Source organism: Hypomesus transpacificus, chromosome 1 (genome assembly GCF_021917145.1).
Source record: "Hypomesus transpacificus isolate Combined female chromosome 1, fHypTra1, whole genome shotgun sequence".
Lineage (NCBI taxonomy): Eukaryota > Metazoa > Chordata > Actinopteri > Osmeriformes > Osmeridae > Hypomesus > Hypomesus transpacificus.
The window spans coordinates 38764-64248 of NC_061060.1; the positions used below are offsets into that span (position 1 = coordinate 38764).

Consider the following 25485-nt stretch of genomic DNA (forward strand, 5'->3'; position numbering starts at 1 on the left):
GTCTAGAAAAGTGAGACACATACATTATTGATGGAAGCATTTTTTATTACCATATCTTTTTACAAAGGCACTGACTACAGTGTGCAATAATATAGGTCAACACATAAAACACTCTTAAAGTCAGAGGTGAGTTTGTGCAGATGTTTGAAGTATATGCAACTAACACACTTCCGGCCACAGACAAATACACAAAAATACATTTTAGAACTTTATCTTAACCACAGTATTAAACATTTCTAGGGAAAAATATAGTTTGTACAGGTTGGCCATTTGTTGGGTAAATCTCTTGGAAGACATGCAAACACGCATATACATAGGATTTACATCCACACACACATTTCCACACGATATACATCATCCACACACACACGTTTGCTTTGGCTTTGGCAGGCCGGTCATCTCATCTTCAACACATTCAACAGCAAAATGACACATTACACAGCACATTTTAATGACTAATATACATGTACAGCCATAACCTCCTTTAAAGGACAGAAGACCATCAGTCAGCTCCCCCTTCACCCTGCAGACCACCAGTCAGCTCAGCCTCTCTAGGAAGTGGAGCACGCTGCTGTGGAAGAGGCCAGTCTGGGCACTGCTCTCCTGGGTCACCAGAACCCGCCCGTCAGGCCGGTGTGGATGGACCAGCACCAGCTCTCCCTTGGTCAGACTCAACTCGGAGTCTGTCTGGGCCCGGTAGGAGGACGTCAGCCTGTGCCTGGAGGGGAGGCAGGGGGGAAGGGGGAAGCAGGGGGGAGGGGTGTTAGGCTGGGTTGCACCAAGATGGATTAAATTAATCCTGGTTTAGAGTTAATCTAGGGTTAGTAAATCTATGTTTAAACTGGTTTATAATTAATCTGAGATGTGTTGCACATCTTAATTTTAACCCTGGATTAGCTAAACTAGTTTAAACAAGGGTTAAAACGGGCTTCGTTTATGTTCAATGTCCGCCATGATGGATTCCGACGAAATGTAAACAAATTCACAACGTATGTTTAACATATATGGAACTAAATAGCCTTAAATGAATGAATGCACTCTTTTTCTTAAACTAGCTGCAATTTTGCCTGGGTCTCAGAGTTCAAAAGTGGAGTCATCAGGTATGGGCGACATGCATAGCCATTGTCCCCCACTTGATGTCCACGGATCTCCCCTCTCTCCAGCAGTGCACAAAGTTGACTGTTGTCAAAGATTCGGCTGTCATGTGTGGATCCTGGCCATATTGCAACAATGTGTGTGATCTGGGCCTGGTCATCACACACAACTTGGACATTAATTGAGCAGTAGCCCTTTCGATTCCGAAACAGCTCCCCAGTCTCACCACCTGGGTTGGTAATGGGAATGTAGGTGCAGTCGATAGCCCCAATTACTCCTGGAAAACCTGCTCTCCCATAGAATCCAGCTGTTGTCTCTCTCCTTGGTACAAAGTGAATGTACTGAGCCTTTAAACTTGCAATTGCCTTGGACACTCTGCTGACAATTCTGCAGACTGTGGATTTATGAACTCCGAAAAGATCTCCATCAACCATCTGAAAACTCCCTGTAGCATAAAATCGCAAAGCAACTAGGAGCTGGAGAAGCGGTGGCACAGCAAAATTCCTCTAACTTCCATGCTTGATTGCTGGTCCAACCTTCCCATTTAGGTATATGACAGACTCTTTTGTAAATCTATACCGCTGTGAAAACTTGCTGTTGTCATAGAATTCAATTGGGTTTAGCCTAACTCAAATTTTCCTGCGAGGAACTCTTTCGTCTAACCCCATTCAGTGAAGATATGCAGCCATGTTGTCAATAAAACTGAGATTAACCTCCTCCAGGGGTGGTTTAAATATAACAGCTAATCCAGGTTTAGACTAGGTTTAAAAGGACTGGTGCAACAGATTTAAATTTAATCTAGATTTAAATGGAAATTAAACAGAGATTGTAAAAGGGTTAGATTTACCCAGGATTAATTGTTAACTAAGGTTAAACTAGGTTTAAAGTTTGGTGCAACTGGATAAAAATACAAACCTGGTTTAAACTCAATTTAAGAGTTAATCCTTGTTGGTGCAACCCAGCCTTAGTGTATTAGTCTACACTTATGCTTGATGTTGTTAGCGTTTTGTTTCATGGATGAATCAATATATACACACTCTACCTGCAGGGACTGGCCTGTGTTGATGATGCTGCTGACTGTGAGGTGGATGAGGGTGCGTATGAGGAAGGTTTCTGAGTAGAGGTTAGGCTGTCTGTAGAGGCCGTCCTGAGCACCCTGCCATCTCTGAGGAAGATGCCGGGGCCGTCGCGGCCCAGTGTGAGGGAGGGAGCCCACACCTCGCCCTTCCAGCTCTCCTCACCAGCCACAGACCCTGGCTCATCCTGGGTGACAAACCTCACAGATTTGGTGGCCTGAAAAAACAGATATATATAATATAATAATATATATAGAATATTATATAATAATATATAATATTCCATCTGAACTGACATCCATAAACATCCATCTTGCATGGATCTATGGAGGTAAGGGGTAGGGTAAAGGCTTGGGTAAAGGGTAACGGGTAGGGTAAAGGCTTGGGTAAAGGGTAAAGGGTAGGGTAAAGGCTTGGGTAAAGGGTAAAGGGTAGGGTAAAGGCTTGGGTAAAGGGTAACGGGTAGGGTAAAGGGTAGGGTAAAGGGTAAAGGGTAGGGTAAAGGGTAAAGGGTAGGGTAAAGGCTTGGGTAAAGGGTAAAGGGTAGGGTAAAGGCTTGGGTAAAGGGTAAAGGGTAGGGTAAAGGCTTGGGTAAGGTGGTGTTTGCATACCTTGTCTGTGTGGTTCCTGCCTGCCTCTGGCCTCACCAGGATGGACTGAGGAACGCTGGAGGCCTTTCTGCCCACCAACTCTCTGTCCTTCACAACGCTGGCAGCAGAGGGCGCTATGGAATCAGACGTCCTCCCCAGCATCCATGCGGGCTGGGGCAGCAGGCTGTGGTTCTTCCTGGGCAGAGTAGGGGAGTAGCCGTGTGCCTGGAGGCCCCAGCTGGAGGAGGTGTAATGGCTTCCTCTCTGAGCTGAGCCTGAGGACAACAGGGTCAGGGACTCGAACAGCAGCCATTCTTTTCATCTGTAGTGTTTTTGCGGGGTTCCTTCGACCTGACACTGCTGAACACACCAGCGACCCACAAGGCAGGCAAACAGCTTGACCTCATCCTGACACATAATTGTATTACTGACTTAACCTCTGTAACCCCACTACACATCTCTGATCACCTCTTTATCCAGTTCTCTGTCTCTCTCCCCCCAGCTCCTCCTTTCTCCCCACCCCTCGTAACTTTCCGTCGCAACCTCCGCTCCCTATCCCCCTCCCATTTATCCTCCATTGCAACGTCCTCCGTCCCATTGACAAGTTAGGGAGTCAGGTGGTTGAGCGGTGAGGGAGTCGGGCTAGTAATCACAGGGTTGCCGGATCGATACCCTGCCGTGCCAAATTACGTTGTGTCCTTGGGCAAGGGACTTCGCCCTACTTGCCTCGGGGGGAATGTCCTTGTACTTACTGTAAGTCGCTCTGGATAAGAGTGTCTACTAAATGACTAAATGTAAATGTAAGTTCACGTCCCATCCCACTGACACTACCCCCAATACCCTGTTATCCATATTAACTGCATCACTTGACACTCTCTGTCCCCTGTCAACCAGGCCTGCACAATCTTCTCCCTCCTGCCCGTGGCTCACAGATGCTATTCGTGAAGAACGGTCCACCCTTCGGGGAGCTGAGAGGAGATGGTGTAAGTCCAAAGACGGTCTGAACTTTGATAAGTATCACTCCCTCCTTAAATCCTTCTCTGCTCACATAACTGGTTCTAAAACCCACTACTTCCTGGACAAAATTAACTCTGCCTCAAACCCTCACAAACTTTTCTCTACCTTCTCCACCCGTCTTAAACCACCTCCTCCACGCCCCCCCCCCCCCGATTAACTTACAATGACAAACGTTAATCTATGTAGCAATACATTTAGATACAACACTAATTACATAGGAGCTGCATTACGGTTCAGCGGTGCAAGTTATTGTAAGTATTGTATTGTAAGCTATTGCACATTGATATGTGGTATGAGGGAGGTTAGGGTCAATCTGCTTGACTAGAAAAGTAAATTAAACCTGTAAACTTCAGGTCTATCAAGACAGCCTGAATATACATGTTTACAAAGCACTATAATTGAGCACTATGAATGTTAGGTCCCTTCTCTCACCTCTATGTGATGAATGGAAGGCTCGTCTGACTTTGTCCCATCCTTGGGACCCCCCGTTCAGGGACATTCTCCCTGCGCCTGTTGATGACAACATAGGCGGCCTCCCCCCACTGCCAGACGTGGCCTGTCCTGCTGAGAAGGAAGTTCCTTCTGAATCAACTCTGTTGAGGGCGACGACCACCGCTGGGCCTTTGGAACCCGACGTTCTTTTTCCAGGCACTGTTCCGGAGGCCACAGAAGCAACTTTTGATTCTAGAAGCCTGGCTGAAGTTCTATAGCAGGAGAATCAGATACAAAGAGGTTATTTTGCAGACCAACATGACACGGTACAGTGTGTAGAGGTAAACTTCTTGAAAGTGAACAGTTTTCTTACTGATTCCTCCTCCAATCACAGTAGCCAGCTACATCACAGTCCTGATTAAAATTCCATTCATTCTTCACAGCCAGCTAATTAAGTTCTCTCAAAGTTATCTAGGGTCCCGCCCTCTCACCTGAGCACTGGGGTGACATAGTTGCCGGGCAGAATGCCCACTTTACCCGTCCTAAGTGACAGGCCACGGAGCCAACCCTCCTTGAAACTGCCGTACACGCCCACCATCTCCCCCCTCCTCAGCTCCAGCTCCTCCGGACGCCGGGGCTTGTAGGAGTACAGAGCAGCACACCTGGGGCAACAAGAACACCATCACTAGGCAACAAGAACATCATCACTAGGCAACAAGAACACCATCATTAGGCAACAAGAACATCATCACAAGGCAACAAGAACACCATCAATACTGCTGGGACAACAGCCCTTGCCCGCCAGTCATTACTGCTGGGACAACAGCACTTGCCCGTAAGTCATTACTGTTCCCTCTCTCTCTCTCTGGGAGTATAGCTACCCGCTAGTCGTTACTCACACGCTGATGGAGAGCTGCTGGGTGGAAGATGGCAGTTTGGTATCGGCTGAAGAAGAGGAGGAAGAGGTCTGGGGGTTGATCAGAGCCATAGTGATAGTGGGAGGAGTCTCGTTCATCCTCCTCTCACCCTGACACAGAGAACCAGAGAAGACAGACATAAATAAGAGAGAGAGATAGAGAAGAAAGACAAGAGATGAGAAGAATAGAGATAGAGAAGGAGAGATGGGGAAGAGGAGGAGAGAGAGAGATGAGGAGGAGAATGCACGAGGGAGAGACAGAGGAAGAAAGCAGAAAGGAAAAGAAAGCATGAGATACTGAGGATATTCTGTAAACAGACATGCATTCAAGCCAGTATAAACACCTGATGTAGCCTTGGTAACCATCTCAGCACATTAGATTGTGTGCTGAGATCTACAGCTACATCTACATTAGTAAATATATTTATTATAACTTAGTAAATATTATAAATATATAAGACATAATACAACCAAAGCCTCTTCCTCCCTCCCACACTGAGACGTAAAAAACAATGATGAACAAATCAGGGATTTATAGTATCTGACTTTAGGCTCCAATGTCTTTACTCTTTTTGGGGTCAGGCTCTCTCATCCCCTAGCAAAACAGTGAGTCAACCATGACGCTGCTTCCTCTCTCTCTCTCTCACTCACTCTTTCTCTTTCTTTCCCTCTTTCGCTCTCTCTCTCTCCTGCTCTCGCTATTTTTCTTCCTCTATCTCCCTCCATATCACTGTCTTTACCCCCAATATCTCTCTCTCTTCTTGTCACTTCAGTCTGTCCCCTCTGCACCTAATAGGATGCTGTTAATTAATGACCATTTCAGTCGCTACACAGGGAATTACAGATTTCTTCTCTATGACTTAAAACAACCACACATAGCTATGGAAGTGGCGTCCTTCCCAGGTTAGTTTCAAGGACAACAACTGTTATTATAATCATGCTTATTTCCATCATTATCCAGATATGAAACCATTTGCATCTTGGTGAGGATTAGCAGCACGTTCCTGTGTAGGTCAGGGGGAATCAGCCTCGAGGTGCTCCCATTCAGAAATAACATTCACATGCAGCTGCTCTTCAGACTCGTGGCTAAGATGCCGTTATTACGTGTGCTGAGTGAAAAGAAGCGCTGTGAGACTAAGCTAGCCCGAGGACAGGCTGCCTGCTTGTCAAGATGCTGGGTAATGGTACTTCACTATTCTACCTGCTGTCGATGGCAGATACTTTAGATACATCTTCATGTTGTTTAATTGTAACTTGTTTCATTACATGCTCTTATGGGTTTTCCCTTTGGCACTTATTTGTGATTTGTGTTTTTTTTCACAATGTATGCTTCATGTTTGGCTACCCGCAATGTTTGGGGATATCTCGGTGTTATGATCAGTGACCTATGCACTTTTGTAAAGCTCTCTCTAGGAAGTCGCTTCGGATAAAAGTGTCTGTTAAATGAATAAATGTAAATGTAAATGCATTACAGTATGTCTCTTTCAAAGGTTTTCCTCTAGAGCAACTAACAACTTATTTGAAGTGAGTCAGGTGTTCTAAGAGATGAGAAAGACAGATCTAGAAACTAAAGGCCCGGCGGTCATCATTGCCAGTTCCTAGTCCCGTGCAGTATTCATGCCATATGATAGACAGGAGAGTAACAGAAAATAGAAGGAGAGAGGGAGATGGATATACGGTTACCAGCCTACTGATGTACGAGAATAACTAATTCTTTCTCTGTATTTCCTACTTGTAGTCTCTCCCGACTCCCCCTCTCACTCCCTTCTCTCTCCACTCCACTTCTCTCCTCCACTCCAATTCACTCCTCCATATACACCATTCCTCATCTTCTCCTCTCTTTCTCTCCACTCTTCCTCTCCTCCAGTCCCTCTCTACTCCACTCCTCTCCTCTCCTCCATCTCTACACCACTCCTCATCTCCTTTTCCACTCCACGCCTCCCTCTCCTCCATCACGACACCATTTTTCATCTTCTCCTCTCCCTTTCTCCTCCACTCCTCCTCTCCTTACCACTCCTCATCTCCTCCACTCCTCATGGTTCACTGCAGTCACTAGGCATTTAGAAAGCCCACTCTAAACTGAGGCAGGGCCTAATTTAGCTATTTTCATCCAAAAAAGAGTCTTACCTTCTCAGTAAAGAGAAATAGGAAGGAAATCTGAACCAGAGGAAAGGAGAGGAGGGGTTTGTTATGTAACTAACCCTGCTGCCTAGTGAGTCATCATCATAAGCATGTAAGAAGGATAGAAAGAGACTGAGCTGGAGAAGTAAGCATCCTCTTTCCTCACATTTTTACTTCCACTAGACAGTGTTTCACCTTTCCTTTTGTGAGAATTTATGATAATCCTTGTCCATCAACACCCTCCCTACCATTCCTGCAGTGTTATCCTCCTCTGCCTATTATTAGAGGAAGCAGAAAGCATGAATACTCTCAACAACTGCAGGACAACAAGCTTAAGTAGAATAAGTATCTCCCAGAGAAAGACATACTATAAACACTTGACATACCCTGTTTGTTTCTTCCCAGCACACACACACACACACACACACACACACATACACACTGTGACCTCACGTGTGACAGGTGTCTGTGTGTGTGTTGAGAGCAGTGCTTGACACGCCGTAAGAAGGTCCCAGAGTGCTGAACTGTGCTGGTCAAGTTGTGGGGGGGGTCCCGGGGCTGTAGGGGCCTGGGGAGGCCAGGGGGGCGGCCCCGAGGGGGGCGCTTCAGGCTGATGTAGTGGGGGGGTGCTGCCTGGGGGGCCTGGGCAGGAAGGTCATGGATGTTGGGAATCTTGGCAGGACCCTGGGGTGCCCCTACGACTGCTATCCAGTTGGACACATCAGCAGTGTTCCGGTCAAGCTTGGTCCCATTACCGCTTCCTAGTTGAGGGGGATAATCTGACGAGTCACTCACTTTGTTCCTTCCCTCGAGAAGCTTGGCAGCTGCAGAGTTTGGCTTGAAGAGAATGGAAACAGTTAGTATCTGACATAGATAAACAAGAGAGATTAAAAGAAAAACTGAAAACTCAGAACACAGAGAAAACAGAAATATATCCCCCAGTCAGAAACTCTCAGTCAATTCCACATCTTACAAAAAATAATCGATCATTAAATAAATCATTTACATTTACATTTAGTCATTTAGCAGACGCTCTTATCCAGAGCGACCTACAGTAAGTACAGGGACATTCTCCCCGAGGCAAGTAGGGTGAAGTGCCTTGCCCAAGGACACAACGTCATGTACACCGGCCGGGAATCGAACTGGCAACCTTCAGATTACTAGCCCGATGCTGTACCCGCTCAGCCACCTGACTCCAGACATCATTAAAAAATCCCTCCTTTTCCAACCTTAAATCCCTCCTTTTCTCTACTGACTTCTCCCTTTCTCTCTTCTGCCTCTACTCCTGCCTTCTCCCAGTGTCTCTACAGCTATGCGTCTTCTTAGTATCGTCCTCACCAACCTCCCTTAGGCCTTACACTGGTTGGTTAGGCAGACAGTCAGGTAGACAGACAGTCAGGCAGACAGGCAGTCAGGCAGACACACAGTGGTGACTAGTGCTGTGCAGGGAGGTGGTAAGACAGACAGGCAGGCAAGCAGACAGGCATAACACTCTCACTCTGTGATGGATGTGTTGTTATGCCATTCAAGCAGAGAAAGCATTTCTTTGACTTCATACGTGGTTGCACGAGAGCAAAGGATAGGAGAAGAGAGGAATGGAGAGAAGAGAAGAGATGAAAGGAGAATAATGAAGATACGTTATTTCATAATTTCTTTAACTCTAAAACAGTGATGCACTTGTCTGTGTGTGTGTGTGTGTGTAGACTGCAATTCCTGAGAAAACCAAGTAATCGGTTGGCTACGCAGACAAGAGGGACATGAGGACTGACATCCCTTGATGCATCAAAGAGTAGAATCAAGCAGCTGCTTCAGAGTTGAGGACTTCACAGTCCACTCATCAACAAGCACTGGAGAAAGGGCAGATATGAAACCTGACATGCTTGGTAGACAAAGAAAGGTAGACAAAAAGGAAAAGGAAAGAAAGAAAGACCACTGACCTCTGTAAATTGAAGAGGAAAAATCCCAACTTTGTCCCCGAGCTTCCCTTCAATCCAGTCGTCATCTACTCTCCTGATGACTGTAAAGAGGTCTCCCTTAGAGAGGAAAGGCAGAGTCAGGGGGAGGGGAGGAGAGAGGGGGGGGGAAAGGGTGGTGTGTTAAATAACTGAGCAAGCAAGTGAGACAGTGTGCATGTGTGTGAGGAGAGAGATGGAGGGAATGGGGTTGAGAGAGAAAGAGTGAGGGAGAGTGAGAGAGTGCGGGAGAAGGAGAAAGAGGGAGAGGGGTAGAGAGAGGGAGAGAAAGTAGAGCAGGCCAAGGCCTCTTTTAGGATAACCAGCCTTTCTTAACCCATCTGACTATTTGCTTTTAAAAAAACAACCCAGATACAGTATGCTTTAATGGAGAGTGTGTGCTTCAAGGTTCTTATATAACGGTCTCTCTGAAACAGTGCCTGTAAGGAGAGCAGTCTCCACTGGAGCTGTCCAGCGCATGCCTCTGGCTCTGCTTCTTGCTGTCTCTGAGCTTTTTCAAAACTCCATGAATAGAAAGCAAGGAAAAGCAATCTAGAAATAGTCTGGTTGAAGAGCTGGCAGTGATTTAGAAAACCTGCATTTCAACTAGTAATGAGCAAACAGGATGAGTTCAACATGAGGGTGCTGTGATTTGTCATACAGACATTAACAGTAGTGAACTCTGCCTGGTAGCTAAGATGTGGTTACACCGTGTCTGATACAACCGTTCCCTTAAGTCTGACCACTGAAATGCAGTTTGATGCTTTTCTGATTTTGGGTTTTCTGCTATACTTTTGACATGCAGTCTTTGTATGTTGCTTTGCATTAATGCTAAATCATGTAAATGCTCAATGTACTGTCATGCTAGTAGCTTGCCAGGTGGGGTGTTTCACAGTGCACACACACCCCACTACTCAGACAGAGAGTGTGGGTGTGTGAGCCATAGAAGTCGTAGCAGCCACTAAGCTCTTGGCAAAAAAACCCTACTTATACTTTAATTACAGCCTGCAACGCCAACACTAACCCTGACACTAACCCAACACAGGGATGAATCATGCAGACATGCATTCCCTTAAACACCAGAAACCTAACCAAGTTCTTAAGTATACAGGTTCCCTGTATAACTGAAGAACACATGCACACCCTTTCCTCTCTCTCTCCCTGCCTCTGTCACTCTCCCTACTTCTTTGTCTCCCTGCCTTCTGTCTCCCTGCCTCACTCAGGTTCCAGACCAACCTTGAGGAAGGTGAGGCAGTCCTTGCAGTCCTCCAGACCCAGCTGCTTGGGGTCAAAGTTATACCGGGCCTTGCAGAGGGCCATCTGAGGCTGTGGCTGGAGTTCTAGTTGTTGTTGATGATGATGATATTGTTGTTGGTGGTGATGTTGTCGTTGAGGCTGGTGCTGATGCTGCTGCTTGAGGACCTGTAGACTGCTCACAGTGTTGGAAGGAGCCAGCTCAGAGCTGCTTAGATTTATCATGATTATGTCACCATAATGCATGTCTTCCTCCACCTTCTGTCCCAGAATGATGATGTCACCAGGTGCCCCCTCAGGCTCCCCTGAGAAGCTGAGGGCCTCTCTGGATACACCCTACACACACAGATCAAACACACACAGATCAAGCGCTCAAACACCTTGCGCACACAAAAGACTGGACAGTGTTTATGGGTTTGAGCTGCTCTATTTTATTGGTCGAAGAGTTTGACAGAGAAGTCTATATTTTTGGGCATATTACTGAAGCAATACAATGCAGTACAATGATGCTTGTGTTTCATTAGGTGACCTTTATCCAGGTGTATTAGAAGGATGTTGCTTTTCTAGTAAACCTGCCAATACAAATGCTTTTCCCTGCAGGGCAACATGAGGCTCGCAGTCTGACCCAGTTCAGCACAGCCCTAATGGTACCCGCCACTCTGGAGAAGATAGTTTTATAGTTTTAAGAACTATATTCTTTAAGGAAAATTGGACATTTGTTAACCTTTTTAAAACTTTTTATGCAAATCATTAGTGCTGTGCCCACTCAGTCGACTAGTCGATTTTCTGGTCGATATGCTCTTGGAGGTCTCGCCAAGGCTAGGTCACTGTGACGTAACCATCAAAGTACCGTGAGATCAATTCGAGAACTGCCGGCTGTGTAGCCGAGCGCATTTTCTCAAGAGCAACTGCACAGGTTCAAGTGACGACACAGCTATTTCATGATTGGCCAGACTCACACACAACTTTGATGCGTGTTTTGTAATTATTCTGACACCTTAAGTTTCGCCAATGCTCAAATCCATACCAAACTGTTTAATTGAATAAAAAATATTTGGAAGAAAGGGTTTTACTCTGCCTCTTCACTAACGGAAAGACTACGTTTAATTATAAATAAAGTACAGTAAGAAAACAGCGCTTAATCGGCCGTGACTGAGGTCAACGCAGCAAACCACGAGAAGCTGAAATGTCCGACTTCACAGAGCCAAACGCACCTAATATATTCTCCGGCCAAGACAACACAATAGGTGCGTTCGACATGGACTGCGGCTGCATGAAACGACCAGCGAGAGTGGCCGCTTGTACGTCACAGCGACCTATCTGTTACTCAGCTGGTACGATGCAAAGACAAAGTAATTAACACATAAAACACTCAGAGACTGCAGGTAGGTCTGTTCTGATATCTGCAATTGATTTAGCTAGTGTTGCTGTTGTTGCTAAATTCAATAAATTCGAGGAGGCAGAGCTTCAGCTCCTTCAGGCGACATGCCCCCCCTGTCTCAAGCAGAAGAAGACGATTTTCTCACAATTTCAAAACCTAATTTAAAATACTTCACAGTGTTTTTTTTTTTTTTCATTCGAATTTGGATGGGTAGTTAACAACACTTTCTTCTGTGGTGTGATGAACTTGAAACTTGTTTTCAATTCCACTTTACAGGATCTTTAAACGGGTAATGTATCTCGGGGGTACTGGGTGTAAATTGAAAAATAAAGTAAACTTTTTTTAAATAACTATGAAATTGATTCATTTTTGCCTAGATACAAATGGCAATACATTCATTTTCCAAAATGTCTATATGAGCTTGCCCATCTCTAAACTGTGACCACATCAGTCTCTAAACTGTGATCACCACATCAGTCTGTAAGCTGTGCTTACCTTGCCTCCTTGCCTCTCTCTGTGCTGAGTGGGCCTGCCCTCCTGCCCCAGAGAGGGTTCCGTGTCCTGGGAAACCTCTTTGGTCCTGCCATCCTGCCCCCGGAAGGCCAACTCCTCCATCTTTGAAGAGGGCTGTCTGCTCTGATGGAGCCTCATGCATCAGGCAACAGTGGTCATACTGGGGAAAAAGTGACAAAATGACATTAGGGACGAGGCGCAGGCATACGGAGGTATGTTTTCTGCCGAGTTCATAGCTGCATTGGCAGAAATCCTGGGGGGGATGCGGGGGACACGACCCCACAATCCAAGGAAAAATACAATTTGTCCTCCCCAATATACAATGTAGTTAATGTATTACAGCACTACTTTTGGTGTCCCCCCCTCAAAATTGCCCTTGAGAAAATGTCATGCAACTGTCCCTCCATCAGTGTCACCCCACCCCCGGTCTCCCGGATACCTGACAACGTACCCCAACTTTCAAAGGTACGGTAATCTCACAACAAACTTTGGATAAAACTTGAGAGCCTTGTAAATGTATCAACAGTGCAGTGTCATATCCAGAGATGGCCAAAGTACACACATCCTTCACTCAAGTAGAAGTACAGATACTCGTGTTTAAAAGACTGGTAAAAGAGTACAATAGAGTACAGTTAGTGTAGTTCTCCTCAAGTACTCATCAATGATGCATACATTCTTTCAACCTTGCCAAACAAAAAAACACAAATGTTTTTTTCACAAAGGTTTTTTCCAAAATATTTTGTTAACCTTTCGAAACTGTGTTTTTTGAGCAGAGAACAATAGAGTACAGTAGAGTCCTCATCGAGTACTCATCAATGATAAAAATATCATTGATGTATTGATATATTGTTGCCCTCTGCTTGCTCCATGGTAGCTTAGTTGATTATATTACGTTTGTTGTGCGTTATAGCCAGTAAATGAAAAACCACCAAATACAGATTAAAACCAGTAACCAAGTAACAAGCCTGTCTTTAAAATGTAAGAAGTATTAACTACAAATATTTGTGTAAAAAGTGAAATTTAAATGTTGTCAGACAAATTAATTGTATGTAAAGTACTGATACCAGAAAAATCTACTTACAGTTTTTCACGATTGCTAAAACACATTTCTTGAAACAGTCAACCATTTTCTCAAAACTGTAAACACAAAACCAAATATTCAAACTCAATTTCCCAAATCTCTGACTCTTCTGGCAAAATCAAACACTCGCTCCTAAACCATGTAACCTGTGTTCAAAATCAAACTATGCTTTCAGAGCATAAACACAACCAATCAATATATAAACACTATGGAGCAATCATTAGACACAACACAAAAAAATGGAGAACACAGAATCCAGGCCATGTAGTTATTTGTAAAGACAAATTTGTTCATGTATAAACAGTAAATGCACTTACGTAGCAATAAAGAAAATGCATTTTGGATTTTGAAACACTGAATTTGGCTGTTTCAACACCCATTGACACTTTCCTGATGTATGACTATGTTTAGCCTGTGTTCTGCACCTCTCTTTTGCCAACCGTCTCTGGAGGAGGGGATCCCTCACTGAATTGCTCCTCCCAAGGTTTCTTGCATTTTTTTCTCCTCTAGTGAGTTGTTCTGAGAGTCTTCCTTGAGGGTTGAGGTTGGCTGAGGGGCAGTTCTATCGGCGCATGTGAATCCCTCTGTGACATTGCTTGCAAAAAGGGCTATACAAATACTGTACATTTGGTTTGATTTGAAAATATTACAGTAACCATCCCAACTTAGTACTGTCAACAAAGAACAAAGAAAAACCCTCTGGTGTGCTGGATCCAGCCATGAAAACACTCCACACCTATGTCACCACAGGCCAATTCCATCGCCTGTAGGAGATTTACCCTGGTATATGGATTTCAGTCATATAACTTTCACCGCCACACAGAGAAAAACTCTTCATTTGGGTTGAGAAAGGGGCTGTATGGTGGAAGGCAAACATTTACAGTAAAAAATGCTGGTTGATGTTGAACTATTCTCGTACAAGGACACCACGGTGAAAGCTTACATTGTCCCAAACCAGCAGTAGAAAAAAGTGTGAACAATTTTGAGTCATTGTGTTTTACAGATGACAACTGTGTTGTAGTTGAGTTTACTGTTTGCCACTTGTGTTTACCATTTTGCAGCACAAGTGCATCACAGTGCAAAATGTGTTAGTGAATGAGAATGTGTTTAAAGTTTTGCCAAAAGAGTGTCTGATTTGACAAATTGGTTTAGTTCACTGACCATTTGATTCAGAGAATGGGGTTTAGTGTTTTAGCAATCGTGAAAAACTGTAAGTACAGTAACAAAGTAGGGTATTAAACTATTTGTATCCTACTTCGTTACCTCTAAAGTCTGGTAGCATCTCAATATTACATAGCACTGCGCAGGTCTTTCATAAAATATATTGCTATTACAGCGAGGTGTCATGTCACCTGTCATTCGGCATTCGCTGCTATCAGGAAGTGTCGGGTTCTCCTAGTATGGCAATACACCTGTAGCGTCGGCTCACTTATCCAACACTGACAGTATCGAAGACAGGCTTTTATAACTTTTTTATTTGTTAATGAATAAAGTGTATGCATCAATAAACAAGTTGATTTTGCCTCAATTGGTCACGCAATACGAGGCACGCGCTTTCAAGAAGCTGACGCAGCTGAATCCCCGCAGGGTTTGTATAAGTCTATATCAACAAAAACAGCGAACTCCGTTTCGAGAGTATTTTGTTCGTAAATTACAAGGACACCGATTTACTATGATGACCAGCTGAAACAGGAGCCTACGTACCTAAAGCCTATATTTGGAGGAGACCGTCTTCAGTGGCTCTGTCCAAAATAAAAGTCTGCCAGATTAGAACTTGTGCAGTTGTTACCTGATGAGACGGTGGCGGCGTTCTGATGACATCACGACTTGTACAGTTTGTAGAACTGGAAATATGAGTGAAGAACACATTCCTTGTAAGTGAAAATGTAGTGCATACATTCCTTGCAAATTTGTACTTTTTGAACTTGCAAGGATGAGAATGTAAAGAGAAGGCATTTAACAGCCATGACTGCATTGTTACTGAGGTGAAAATCACGAATGTGTGATTTGACAAAAAGTGCATAGGTCAATGATCATAAACAACGAGATAGCCCCCCCAAAAATTGCAGGAAGCCTAAACATGAGCATACATTGTGAAAAGCAACCAAGTGCCAATGGGAAGAAACATAAGAGCAAGTAGTTTAACAAGTAAAAAATTAAACAGCATGCTTTCCTCTTGCATGACTTTGTGCTTTCAAGATATTTCACATCGCTACAGTTCACATTCCCAAGACTAATCATTTTCCATCTTAATTATTATTTAAGTAGCAATTTGGGGTTTATTACAGGTTTTCATTGAATGATAGAAATTACATCTACTGTTAATTAGTAACAAATAGATTCTAATCAAATTTTACAGAACCTCTTGCAGTGATGAGGAGTGTTGGGTGTGTTTAGGTTGAACAAGGACTACTACACTGTCTGTATTGTAACACAATCATTGTAATAGATGAAACTTGGTATTATGGTGGCTAAATAAAGGTTAAAGGCTGTCAGGGGAAGCTGCTGTCTCCTCCTGAGGTCATGCGCGTGTCTCCCCCTGCTGGCGGCTTCTCTCAGCTCACCGCTCACACGCATGTGCGCACACACACACACACACACATACATACACACACACCTTACTCTCGCTGCTCACACACACACACACACACACACACACACACTATATGTACTATGAGGAATGTTTAGGGTTAATGTGTACTAGGTCATGGATTGGTTTTGGTATGGAGGAATGTTTTAAAAGTAAATCAATGCTGATGAAAATATTACAACATTTGAAAATGTGTATCAATCTCTTAATTGTAAAGAGTTATGTGTTTCATTATTTTCATAACATTCCTATTACAGTTTTTTACTGTCGCTAGGGAGCATTTCTCAATACTTAATTTACATTTTCAAAACTCTTAACGCAGTTCTCCTAAACAATTTTCAGCTCGGCACAGCAGTTCATTTCACATTCAAAATGCACTAAAACTACCAAATCACTTCAAATCAACTCAATCTTTCATAACACTAGCAATGGTTGACAGCCAACAAACATACTTTGTCACCCACCAAACAATGACCTAAAAAACACTAACAACAGCTGGCATTATACAATGTTTTCTTATGTAAAACAAGGACACCTCCTACTGTTTAGAATTCACTGCAATATATACTATTGTATATATTACTATATATTTACTGGAATCAGACATGACACAGTATGCTTCTATATGTTGTATATATATATTTTCTTTTTCACTAATTCCAGCATACAATAATTTGTCTACACATTATCCACTGATACAGATACAATAGGACTGCTAATCTTCTGCATTTGGCCGCAGGTTCATATCCACATCACCTCTTACTGTATGTCATCTAGGGCAATACACCTAGGAAAGAATCTTCTGGCATGCCTGATCCATCCCTGGCAATGTCCAGGCATCCAGCATTCATTGTGTCCAGGAAGGACATTGGATCATGTGGATGGTGGTCATACAGTAAACCTTCCACCTCCATGAGGAAACTAATGATTCTATAAGGTGGGAGGAAAAGTGATACCATTCTTGGATGGGCTGCAAACCACTCGGTGACTGCACGGGAGTGGTGAAATGCCACATTGTCCTATACAAATGTTAGCTGATTTCTTCTCTCTGCATCCCTTTCCTCACCTAGCACAACCCTTCCGTAGAGATCTTTTAATAGGATTTTTTTTTTTTATTCAAAATACCTTTCATTACAATATTACTGTAGAAATGTAGCAAATTTCTGTCTTATACAGTTTGTATAATGTTATTGTTTTGACTGAAATTTACAGTTTTTCCAACTGCTTGGATACAAAAATGTCAAATAACACACAGTGAGTGAAATTTGACACTCAAGGAGCAAAACAGAACCCCAGACCTGCACAACTATAAGCACATTCTCATCCTCACACTATTTGCAAACTACTACACACAGTATTTTGCAAATCATACTTTACAGTAAAATGTAGCTTCATGTAGCTACAGCTATATGCACTTCATCATTACTTTTTTTGTACACATTCACTGCAGTCCATGATTGAAATACAGTAATGTACTGTATTTCATTTGCTAAATTCTTTCTTTTGTCTCCACAAATGTATTTGCTGTGTTTACAGACTACTATGTAGCCTACTATAGTATTTGATTTGAAATATGTTCAGATTTGCTATATTTGCTATCAGATCTGCACAAAATGCTACCTTTACGTAGACAATGTGGAAAAATACAGTAAATATTTTCAGCAGTGTGCAGTACTGGTCTTGTGTGTTGTGTTTGGTCAACATATTCAGGTACTTGCACGTACTCTACTGGAACAATATCTCTGACCAAATCAAGCAGGTCATATCATTAGAAAAGAATAGTTAGTGTAAAACTGTTTACAATTTTGCACTACAGTGTGTAACTGGTTCAAACAGAATCCAATTTTATGAACTATGTGTGTGGCATACGGTGACAGAAATTGTTTTTTATACATGATTGTATAGTTTTGAACGAAGTGTTTCATTTAGCAAAAGATTGGATGTGTTCTGCTACTTGTGAGTCTAGTTGTGTGTAACTCATGTTATCCTCCGTTAGGGTTAGACATCCTCCGTTTAGGGTTAGGGTTAGGGTTAGACATCCTCCGTTTAGGCTGCTGAGCTCACACCAGCAGAGGTGCACTTTAACCTTGAGGTGACCTTGATTGATCACTTCCTGTTTCTCCCCTTGCAGACGGCTGCATGGGTGACATTTTGAGGAACAGTTCTGCTTTTATATAAGATCATTTTTAGACATCTGGCTCTGTCGTTTCAAAGCTTCTTGGAGTAAAGTCATCTGATCAGCTAAATCATGGGGAGTCAGATTATGTAGACGGAATGAAAAGGAATAAACACACTAGTCTACAACTGGTATTTTATAACCACAATAAACACCCAAGTGCATATTTTTTATGTTGAGGCTGTTGAGGCTCCTTTGCTCTGCACTGCTCTCCCATCCAACAGTAATACAGGCTGTAGGTTAAACATCCAGCAGTACTACAGGCTGTAGGTTAAACATCCAGCAGTACTACAGGCTGTAGGTTAAACATCCAGCAGTACTACAGGCTGTAGGTTAAACATCCAGCAGTACTACAGGCTGTAGGAGGCTGTATGTTACACAGCACTTGTTTTGTGTCTCCTCTGGGCCCTTGCGTAATGTCTGTTGACAGGTGGCTAAATGAGACTGTGAGATGGGAGTAATCTAGGACCACTCCAACAACTCCAGGTCTCCTACCTGAGACACGCAGCAATGGAGATTAATGTAGACAAGGGTTCCTCTGTCTGCTGTGGGGGCAGATATACAGTGCTCTGCTCTGGAGGATTTACACTGCGCCATTTAGCTGCTCACTGGCCTAGTTAACTACCATGGGTAACTAGCCTGGTTGATTAGACTGTCCAACATCCTAAAGCTTCCTTAAATGTGGACAGATATGAAGGATGGATTTTGTGACATTTACTGGAGAGAGTCAGTCTTCCCCTCCCAGCACCAGGAGAGAGTCAGTATTCCCCTCCCAGCACCAGGAGAGAGTCAGTATTCCCCTCCCAGCACTAGGAGAGAGTCAGTCTTCCCCTCCCAGCACCAGGAGAGAGTCAGTGTTCCCCTCCCAGCACTAGGAGAGAGTCAGTATTCCCCTCCCAGCACTAGGAGAGAGTCAGTATTCCCCTCCCAGCACCAGGAGAGAGTCAGTATTCCCCTCCCAGCACCAGGAGAGAGTCAGTATTCCCCTCCCAGCACCAGGAGAGAGTCAGTATTCCCCTCCCAGCACCAGGAGAGAGTCAGTCTTCCCCTCCCAGCACCAGGAGAGAGTCAGTCTTCCCCTCCCAGCACCAGGAGAGAGTCAGTCTTCCCCTCCCAGCACCAGGGAGAGTCAGTCTTCCCCTCCCAGCAGGGGCAGTTTTAGGCACCGGCAGACCGGGCAGCCGCCTGGGGCAGCATTTTTTTCATGTCACGTGAGGGGCTCACAAGCATAAAATAAAAAATAAAAACTGCGCGGTTTTCTCTTTTCTATCATTTCACTTTGTGGGGAATTGGCATATTGGCGCCCCCTTCAGGCAGCTGAAGGCATCCCTGCTTGCTGAGACGGTGCCGTGCAGCATTTCCCTTCGTTTGCTCTGTCAGGTATTAGCGGTGCTCGTTACGTGTACCGTCGGGGGGCGGCCGACGGGGTAGGGGGCGGCACAAGGTTTTTTCGTCCCAGGGGGGGGTGCATTCCCCTCCAGGAGAGAGTCAGTCTCCTCCTCCCAGCACCAGGAGAGAGTCAGTCTCCTCCTCCCAGCACCAGGAGAGAGTCAGTCTCCTCCTCCCAGCACCAGGAGAGAGTCAGTCTCCTCCTCCATTACCGTCCTTAACAGGCTTCCGACTTGTACCTCCACTTATGACAATGGAGTGAGGGAGCAGTATGTGTAAGGGTGGTTGTTTGAGGGTGTGTGTGTTTGAGAGTGGTTGTGCGTGTGTGCGCCTGCATGCATTTGTATGCGTTTGTCTTGTTCCGCTAAATGTGACGAGATCATCCAGAGACGCTTGCTATTTAGTCTGCTCCTTCCTACAGTTTTAATCCTCTGGTATTTCCACCACAGGCTTGGCAGAATAAGGTCAGAGTGAGGCCCAGAGTGGCCAGAGGCAGAATGCTGGGTCTCTCCTCACAGCTGGTAGAGGCAGAATGCTGGGTCTCTCCTCACAGCTGGTAGAGGCAGAATGCTGGGTCTCTCCTCACAGCTGGTAGAGGCAGAATGGTGGGTCTCTCCTCACAGCTGGTAGAGATCCCACAGCAGACCACTTACACTGCTCGATCTAGCTGTGCTAGAAGATGACCCCTCTTGCTGACCTCCATGTAGGTGACAAACAACAAACTAACATATACAGTAGTAAACATCTCAACATTTTTATTTTATGTGTTTACTGTTTATCAGCCATCCACACCAACCCTAACTTCCCCTGCATAAATGAAATGATTTGCCGTCAATCATTTCATTGCAGAGTTTGTATATTGGGGTTATTTCTGTAGATGTGTTTCAGGCAGGCTGCTAGCAGACTTCTTCACTCTCCTAGTCAGGATTTAGATGTTTTATTCCCAACCCTGTTAATAAATGCATGATGTAGTTTCCTCTGTAGCTGGATATGGAGCTGGCAGCTCCTTGGTGCAGCAGACCAGAGCTGTCAACAGACTGGTCTGGTTCTGTGGGAACACACAGGTGAGAAAACCACATAAAGAGATTTAAAATGGTTGCAACTCTACTAGGAAGACAAGGAATATAAATCCATTTGTGATTTTATTCAACTTTATCTACTGAACACATTTGTCTGGTTGAGGTCACCTTTGTTTAAGAAACAATTTCAGGTTAGCAAGAACCATATAAAGTTCTAAAGAGCACCTTATTATCTATATTCTAGAACCTCAACCTTGGGGTTTTATACCGGACCAGATGTTGGGGTAGCTGGTGTGTCTATGAATGTGTGTGTTTGTGTATGTGTGTTTGTGCGTGTGGAAGAATGTGTGTGTGTGAGGAGAACCTGTTTATGAGAAACAGTATTGATCAGCAGGGTAATTGATCCTGTCATCTGAGGGTGTGCCTGGAAAGGGTCAGTTCAGTTTGTGGGATAGGGCACTTGGATGGGAGGGGCATCATTATTGCCAGGGGAAAAGGATCTAAGGTTGATCTGAGGCTTTGGTGCTTGGATACACCAATATGATAACACTTGATATGTGAAATCTGATAAATCGATTTCTCATCAGCTCAAGTATTCAGATCATGGAGAGAGAAAAGTAGAAAGTGGGGGAGAGATTAAATGTATCTGCTTTTAACGATGGAGGAGAGGTGCTGTGTTTCCCAGTGAGGCATCCAGCTGATGCAGGGGCTGTGTGTAGCAGGGGCTGTGTGTGTAGCAGGGGCTGTGTGTGTAGCAGGGGCTGTGTGTGTAACAGGGACTGTGTGTGTAGCAGGGACTGTGTGTGTAGCAGGGGCTGTGTGTGTAGCAGGGGCTGTGTGTAGCAGGGGCTGTGTGTGTAGCAGGGACTGTGTGTGTAGCAGGGGCTGTGTGTGTAGCAGGGGCTGTGTGTGTAGCAGGGACTGTGTGTGTAGCAGGGACTGTGTGTAGCAGGGACTGTGTGTGTAGCAGGGGCTTAGTGTGTAGCAGGGGCTGTGTGTAACAGGGACTGTGTGTGTAGCAGGGGCTGTGTGTGTAGCAGGGACTGCTTGTAGCAGGGGCTGTGTGTGTAGCAGGGGCTGTGTGTAGCAGGGGCTGTGTGTGTAGCAGGGGCTGTGTGTGTAGCAGGGGCTGTGTGTAGCAGGGGCTGTGTGTGTAGCAGGGGCTGTGTGTGTAACAGGGACTGTGTGTGTAGCAGGGACTGTGTGTGTAGCAGGGGCTGTGTGTGTAGCAGGGGCTGTGTGTAGCAGGGGCTGTGTGTGTAGCAGGGACTGTGTGTGTAGCAGGGGCTGTGTGTGTAGCAGGGGCTGTGTGTGTAGCAGGGACTGTGTGTGTAGCAGGGACTGTGTGTGTAGCAGGGACTGTGTGTAGCAGGGGCTGTGTGTGTAGCAGGGGCTGTGTGTAGCAGGGGCTGTGTGTGTAGCAGGGACTGCGTGTAGCAGGGGCTGTGTGTGTAGCAGGGGCTGTGTGTGTAGCAGGGGCTGTGTGTGTAGCAGGGGCTGTGTGTGTAGCAGGGGCTGTGTGTGTAGCAGGGGCTGTGTGTAGCAGGGGCTGTGTGTGTAGCAGGGACTGTGTGTGTAGCAGGGGCTGTGTGTAGCAGGGGCTGTGTGTAGCAGGGACTGTGTGTGTAGCAGGGGCTGTGTGTAGCAGGGGCTGTGTGTAGCAGGGGCTGTGTGTGTAGCAGGGACTGTGTGTGTAGCAGGGGCTGTGTGTAGCAGGGGCTGTGTGTAGCAGGGGCTGTGTGTGTAGCAGGGGCTGTGTGTAACAGGGACTGTGTGTGTAGCAGGGGCTGTGTGTGTAGCAGGGACTGTGTGTAGCAGGGACTGTGTGTGTAGCAGGGGCTGTGTGTAGCAGGGGCTGTGTGTAGCAGGGGCTGTGTGTACAGCAGGGGCTGTGTGTAGCAGGGGCTGTGTGTAGCAGGGGTTGTGTGTGTAGCAGGGGCTGTGTGTAGCAGGGGCTGTGTGTGTAGCAGGGGCTGTGTGTATCAGGGGCTGATACACACACTTCAATCCCACACTGTTTGGTTCTTATAGTTACTACTGAAACATTAATACAAGTCTAAAACTGAGCTGCGAGAAAGCTATGACTTAAAGAAATGTTCTTCTTATTCTGTATTTATAGTATGAGGATTGTTGCTTATTTGTTGCCTGGATTATAAAGCTCCATTCAGTGGCAGGTGCTTCTACTTTGTCACCATGGAGATTCTGAGAAGTTAAACTTTCAGTTGGAGGACATTGGCAGTCCCAAGACTCTGCATCATCAATCATCACAGCCGATTACTGTGATTGCTGCAGCAGTGGCTCCTCCAGCCTCCAGAATCCTCCTCCCAGCCTCCTCCTCCTCATAGCCTACTCCTCCCGGCTTCCTCCTTCTCCTCCTCCCAGCCTCCTCCTCCTCATAGCCTCCTCCTCCCGGCTTCCTCCTTCTCCTCCTACCAGACACTTCCCCCCCTAGCCTTCTCCTCCCGGCTTCCTCCTTCTCCTCCTCCCAGACTCTCCCCCCCCTAGCCTCCTCCTCCCGGCTTCCTCCTTCTCCTCCTCCCAGACTCTTCCCCCCCTAGCCTCCTCCTCCCGGCTTCCTACTTGTCCTCCCCGGGCCTCCTCCTTCTTCTTGTCCTCCTCCCAGTCTCCTCCTCCCAGCTTCCCCTAGCCTCCTTCTCCTCCACTTCCCAGCCTCCTTCTCCTCCTCTTCCCAGCCTCCTTCTCCTCCTCTTCCTATTTCTCCCCCCAACCTTCTCTTCCTCCCCCTAGCATCCCCCTTCTCTGGTTTCAATGTGGTGACACTGCAGAATCCATTTTTGCTAAAAATAGTGCTTTCTATAAATGTTTCTTGATGCTCAACTAGTCGTTGCTCTTCACGTTTCCTTGTGAAGAGGAGATACACATTGCAATGTAAAAAAGAAAGGAAGGATCTAAGTAACTAAACAAAAAACTGAATTTTTCCAACTACGTAACATAGCCAAAATAAGACATTTCCTCTCAAAGGATGATGCTGAAAAACGAATACATGCATTTGTTACATCCCGATTGGACTACTGCAATGTATTATTCTCTGGCCTCCCAAGTACCTACTTAAAAAATGTACAGCTGGTGCAAAATGCTGCTGCTACACTACTGACCAGAACCAGAAAGAATGATCTCATAATGTCTGCTCTCGTCTCTTTACACCTGCTCCCTATCCAAGCCAGAGCTGATTTCAAAGTTATATTACTAACCTACAAATCTCTGCACGGATTGGCACCACTATACCTCTCTGGTCTTCTTGCACACTATCACCCCGTAAGGACACTTAGATCCCAAGATGCCGGCTATCTGGTGGTTCTCAAAATTAAGAAAAAAACTGCTGGAGGTAGGGCGTTCTCATATAGAGCACCTCCTCTCTGGAACAAATGACCTGTCTCAATTAAAAAGGCTGATTCCGTTTCGACATTCAAATTAGGTTAAAAACGTTTTTGTTTAGTCAGTTCTACGACTGCTAAAGTGTGTGTGTGTATGTAAACCTGAAGTGTGTGTTTGTCTGTATGTATCATATATAACTTTAAAATTAGAAATAAAGCTTCTATATGTTCATGTTTCCCCATCTTGATTTTACAAATAAAGTAAACCTGTTACTGTATATTGGTCCTGTTACTGTATATTGGTCCTGTTACTGTATATTGGTCTTGTTACTGTATATTGGTCCTGTTGCTGTATATTGGTCATGTTACTGTATATTGGTCCTGTTACTGTATATTGGTCCTGTTACTGTATATTGATCCTGTTTTTGTTACTAGTTGGAGATGACGGGGGACGGGGCTTCTTATTCCTATAAGAGTTTTCTTCTAGTCGTCAAGTGTAAACCAGTCTCCATGACGGACAACAGCGAGTTCCCGGTCCCTTTCCTCACCCCCCTGCCTGTGATACTGCGCCGATTACAGTCCCCAGGCTTGTGGCTATCTCTGCTTATATTAACATTTACCAACTGACCCAAGTTGAAGACTGGATTTTGGTGTTTCAACACCCATTGACACTTCCCTGCTGTATGACTATGTTAAGCCTGTGTTCTGCTCCTCTCTTTCACCAACCGTCTCTGGAGGAGGAGATCCTTCACTGAATTGCTCCTCCCAAGGTTTCTTCAATTTTCTCTCCTCTAGTGAGTTTTTCTGGGAGTTTTTTCTTGTCTTCCTTGAGGTTTTAGGTTGGTTTGGGGGCAGTTCTATGGGAAGCCCTCTGTGACATTGCTTGTAAAAATGCCTATACAACTACATTTTGATTTGATTTGACTACTGTTTCAAGACTCCTTCTGAAAATAAGGATAACAATAAGAAGGATTGGTCTAAAACTACACTTTCACTTCAACAGTTTTCACAGAGCTTCACCTACTTGAACCAAACTATTCATTTGGTGCACGATGATTACTTCCTGTACTGAAATCTGAAGGGTCAGTAAAACAATTATTTTTACACTTTGAACTCATTTAATAGGTTTTTCTTCTATACAAACGCATGAACAGAGTTCAACTGGTACTCACAATATCTCACATATGAACAGAGTTCAATACCCATCAGCTTGACCTACTCACAACATCTCAGCTACACTTTACACATATGACAAGGGTGGACAAATATTGTTTGTAAAAGCAAAAGGCAGTGCTTTCCTTGTAGTAGTTTCATGCGCAACATCCCATCATGCGCAACCCGCCCTCTTCAGAGGATTCAGAACGCAGCGGCCCGCCTGGTCTACAATCTACCCAGACTCTCCCACGTTACCCCGCTCCTCATCTCCCTCCACTGGCTACCCATAACGGCCCGCATCAGATTTAAGACCCTGGTACTGACCTTCCGAGCAGTGAACGGGACTGCGCCCGACTACATCAAGTCTCTCCTGCAGCCTTACACCCCCACCCG

General features: G+C 45.0%; 1 protein-coding gene across 4 annotated transcripts; it reads right to left on the reverse strand.

The window, feature by feature from the left end:
• Positions 1-34: 34 nt before the first annotated feature.
• On the reverse strand, positions 35-15247 carry sh3rf2 (SH3 domain containing ring finger 2). Of its 4 annotated transcripts, none has more exons than XM_047032891.1 (11): positions 15218-15247; positions 12330-12507; positions 10436-10789; positions 9185-9280; positions 7701-8084; positions 5110-5237; positions 4702-4872; positions 4211-4482; positions 2783-3036; positions 2138-2388; positions 35-718 (listed from the first exon to the last, which is right to left on the reverse strand). In XM_047032891.1, the coding sequence occupies exons 2-11, from the start codon at positions 12483-12485 to the stop codon at positions 538-540; spliced, it is 2247 nt and encodes a 748-aa protein (XP_046888847.1). In that variant the 5' UTR covers positions 12486-12507; positions 15218-15247; the 3' UTR covers positions 35-537. The 4 variants fall into 4 exon arrangements, with proteins under 4 accessions (XP_046888847.1, XP_046888762.1, XP_046888918.1 ...); XM_047032806.1 differs by having other exon boundaries at positions 15133-15238; XM_047032962.1 differs by lacking the exon at positions 15218-15247 and adding an exon at positions 13429-13457.
• Between the last annotated feature and the right edge of the window lie 10238 nt (positions 15248-25485).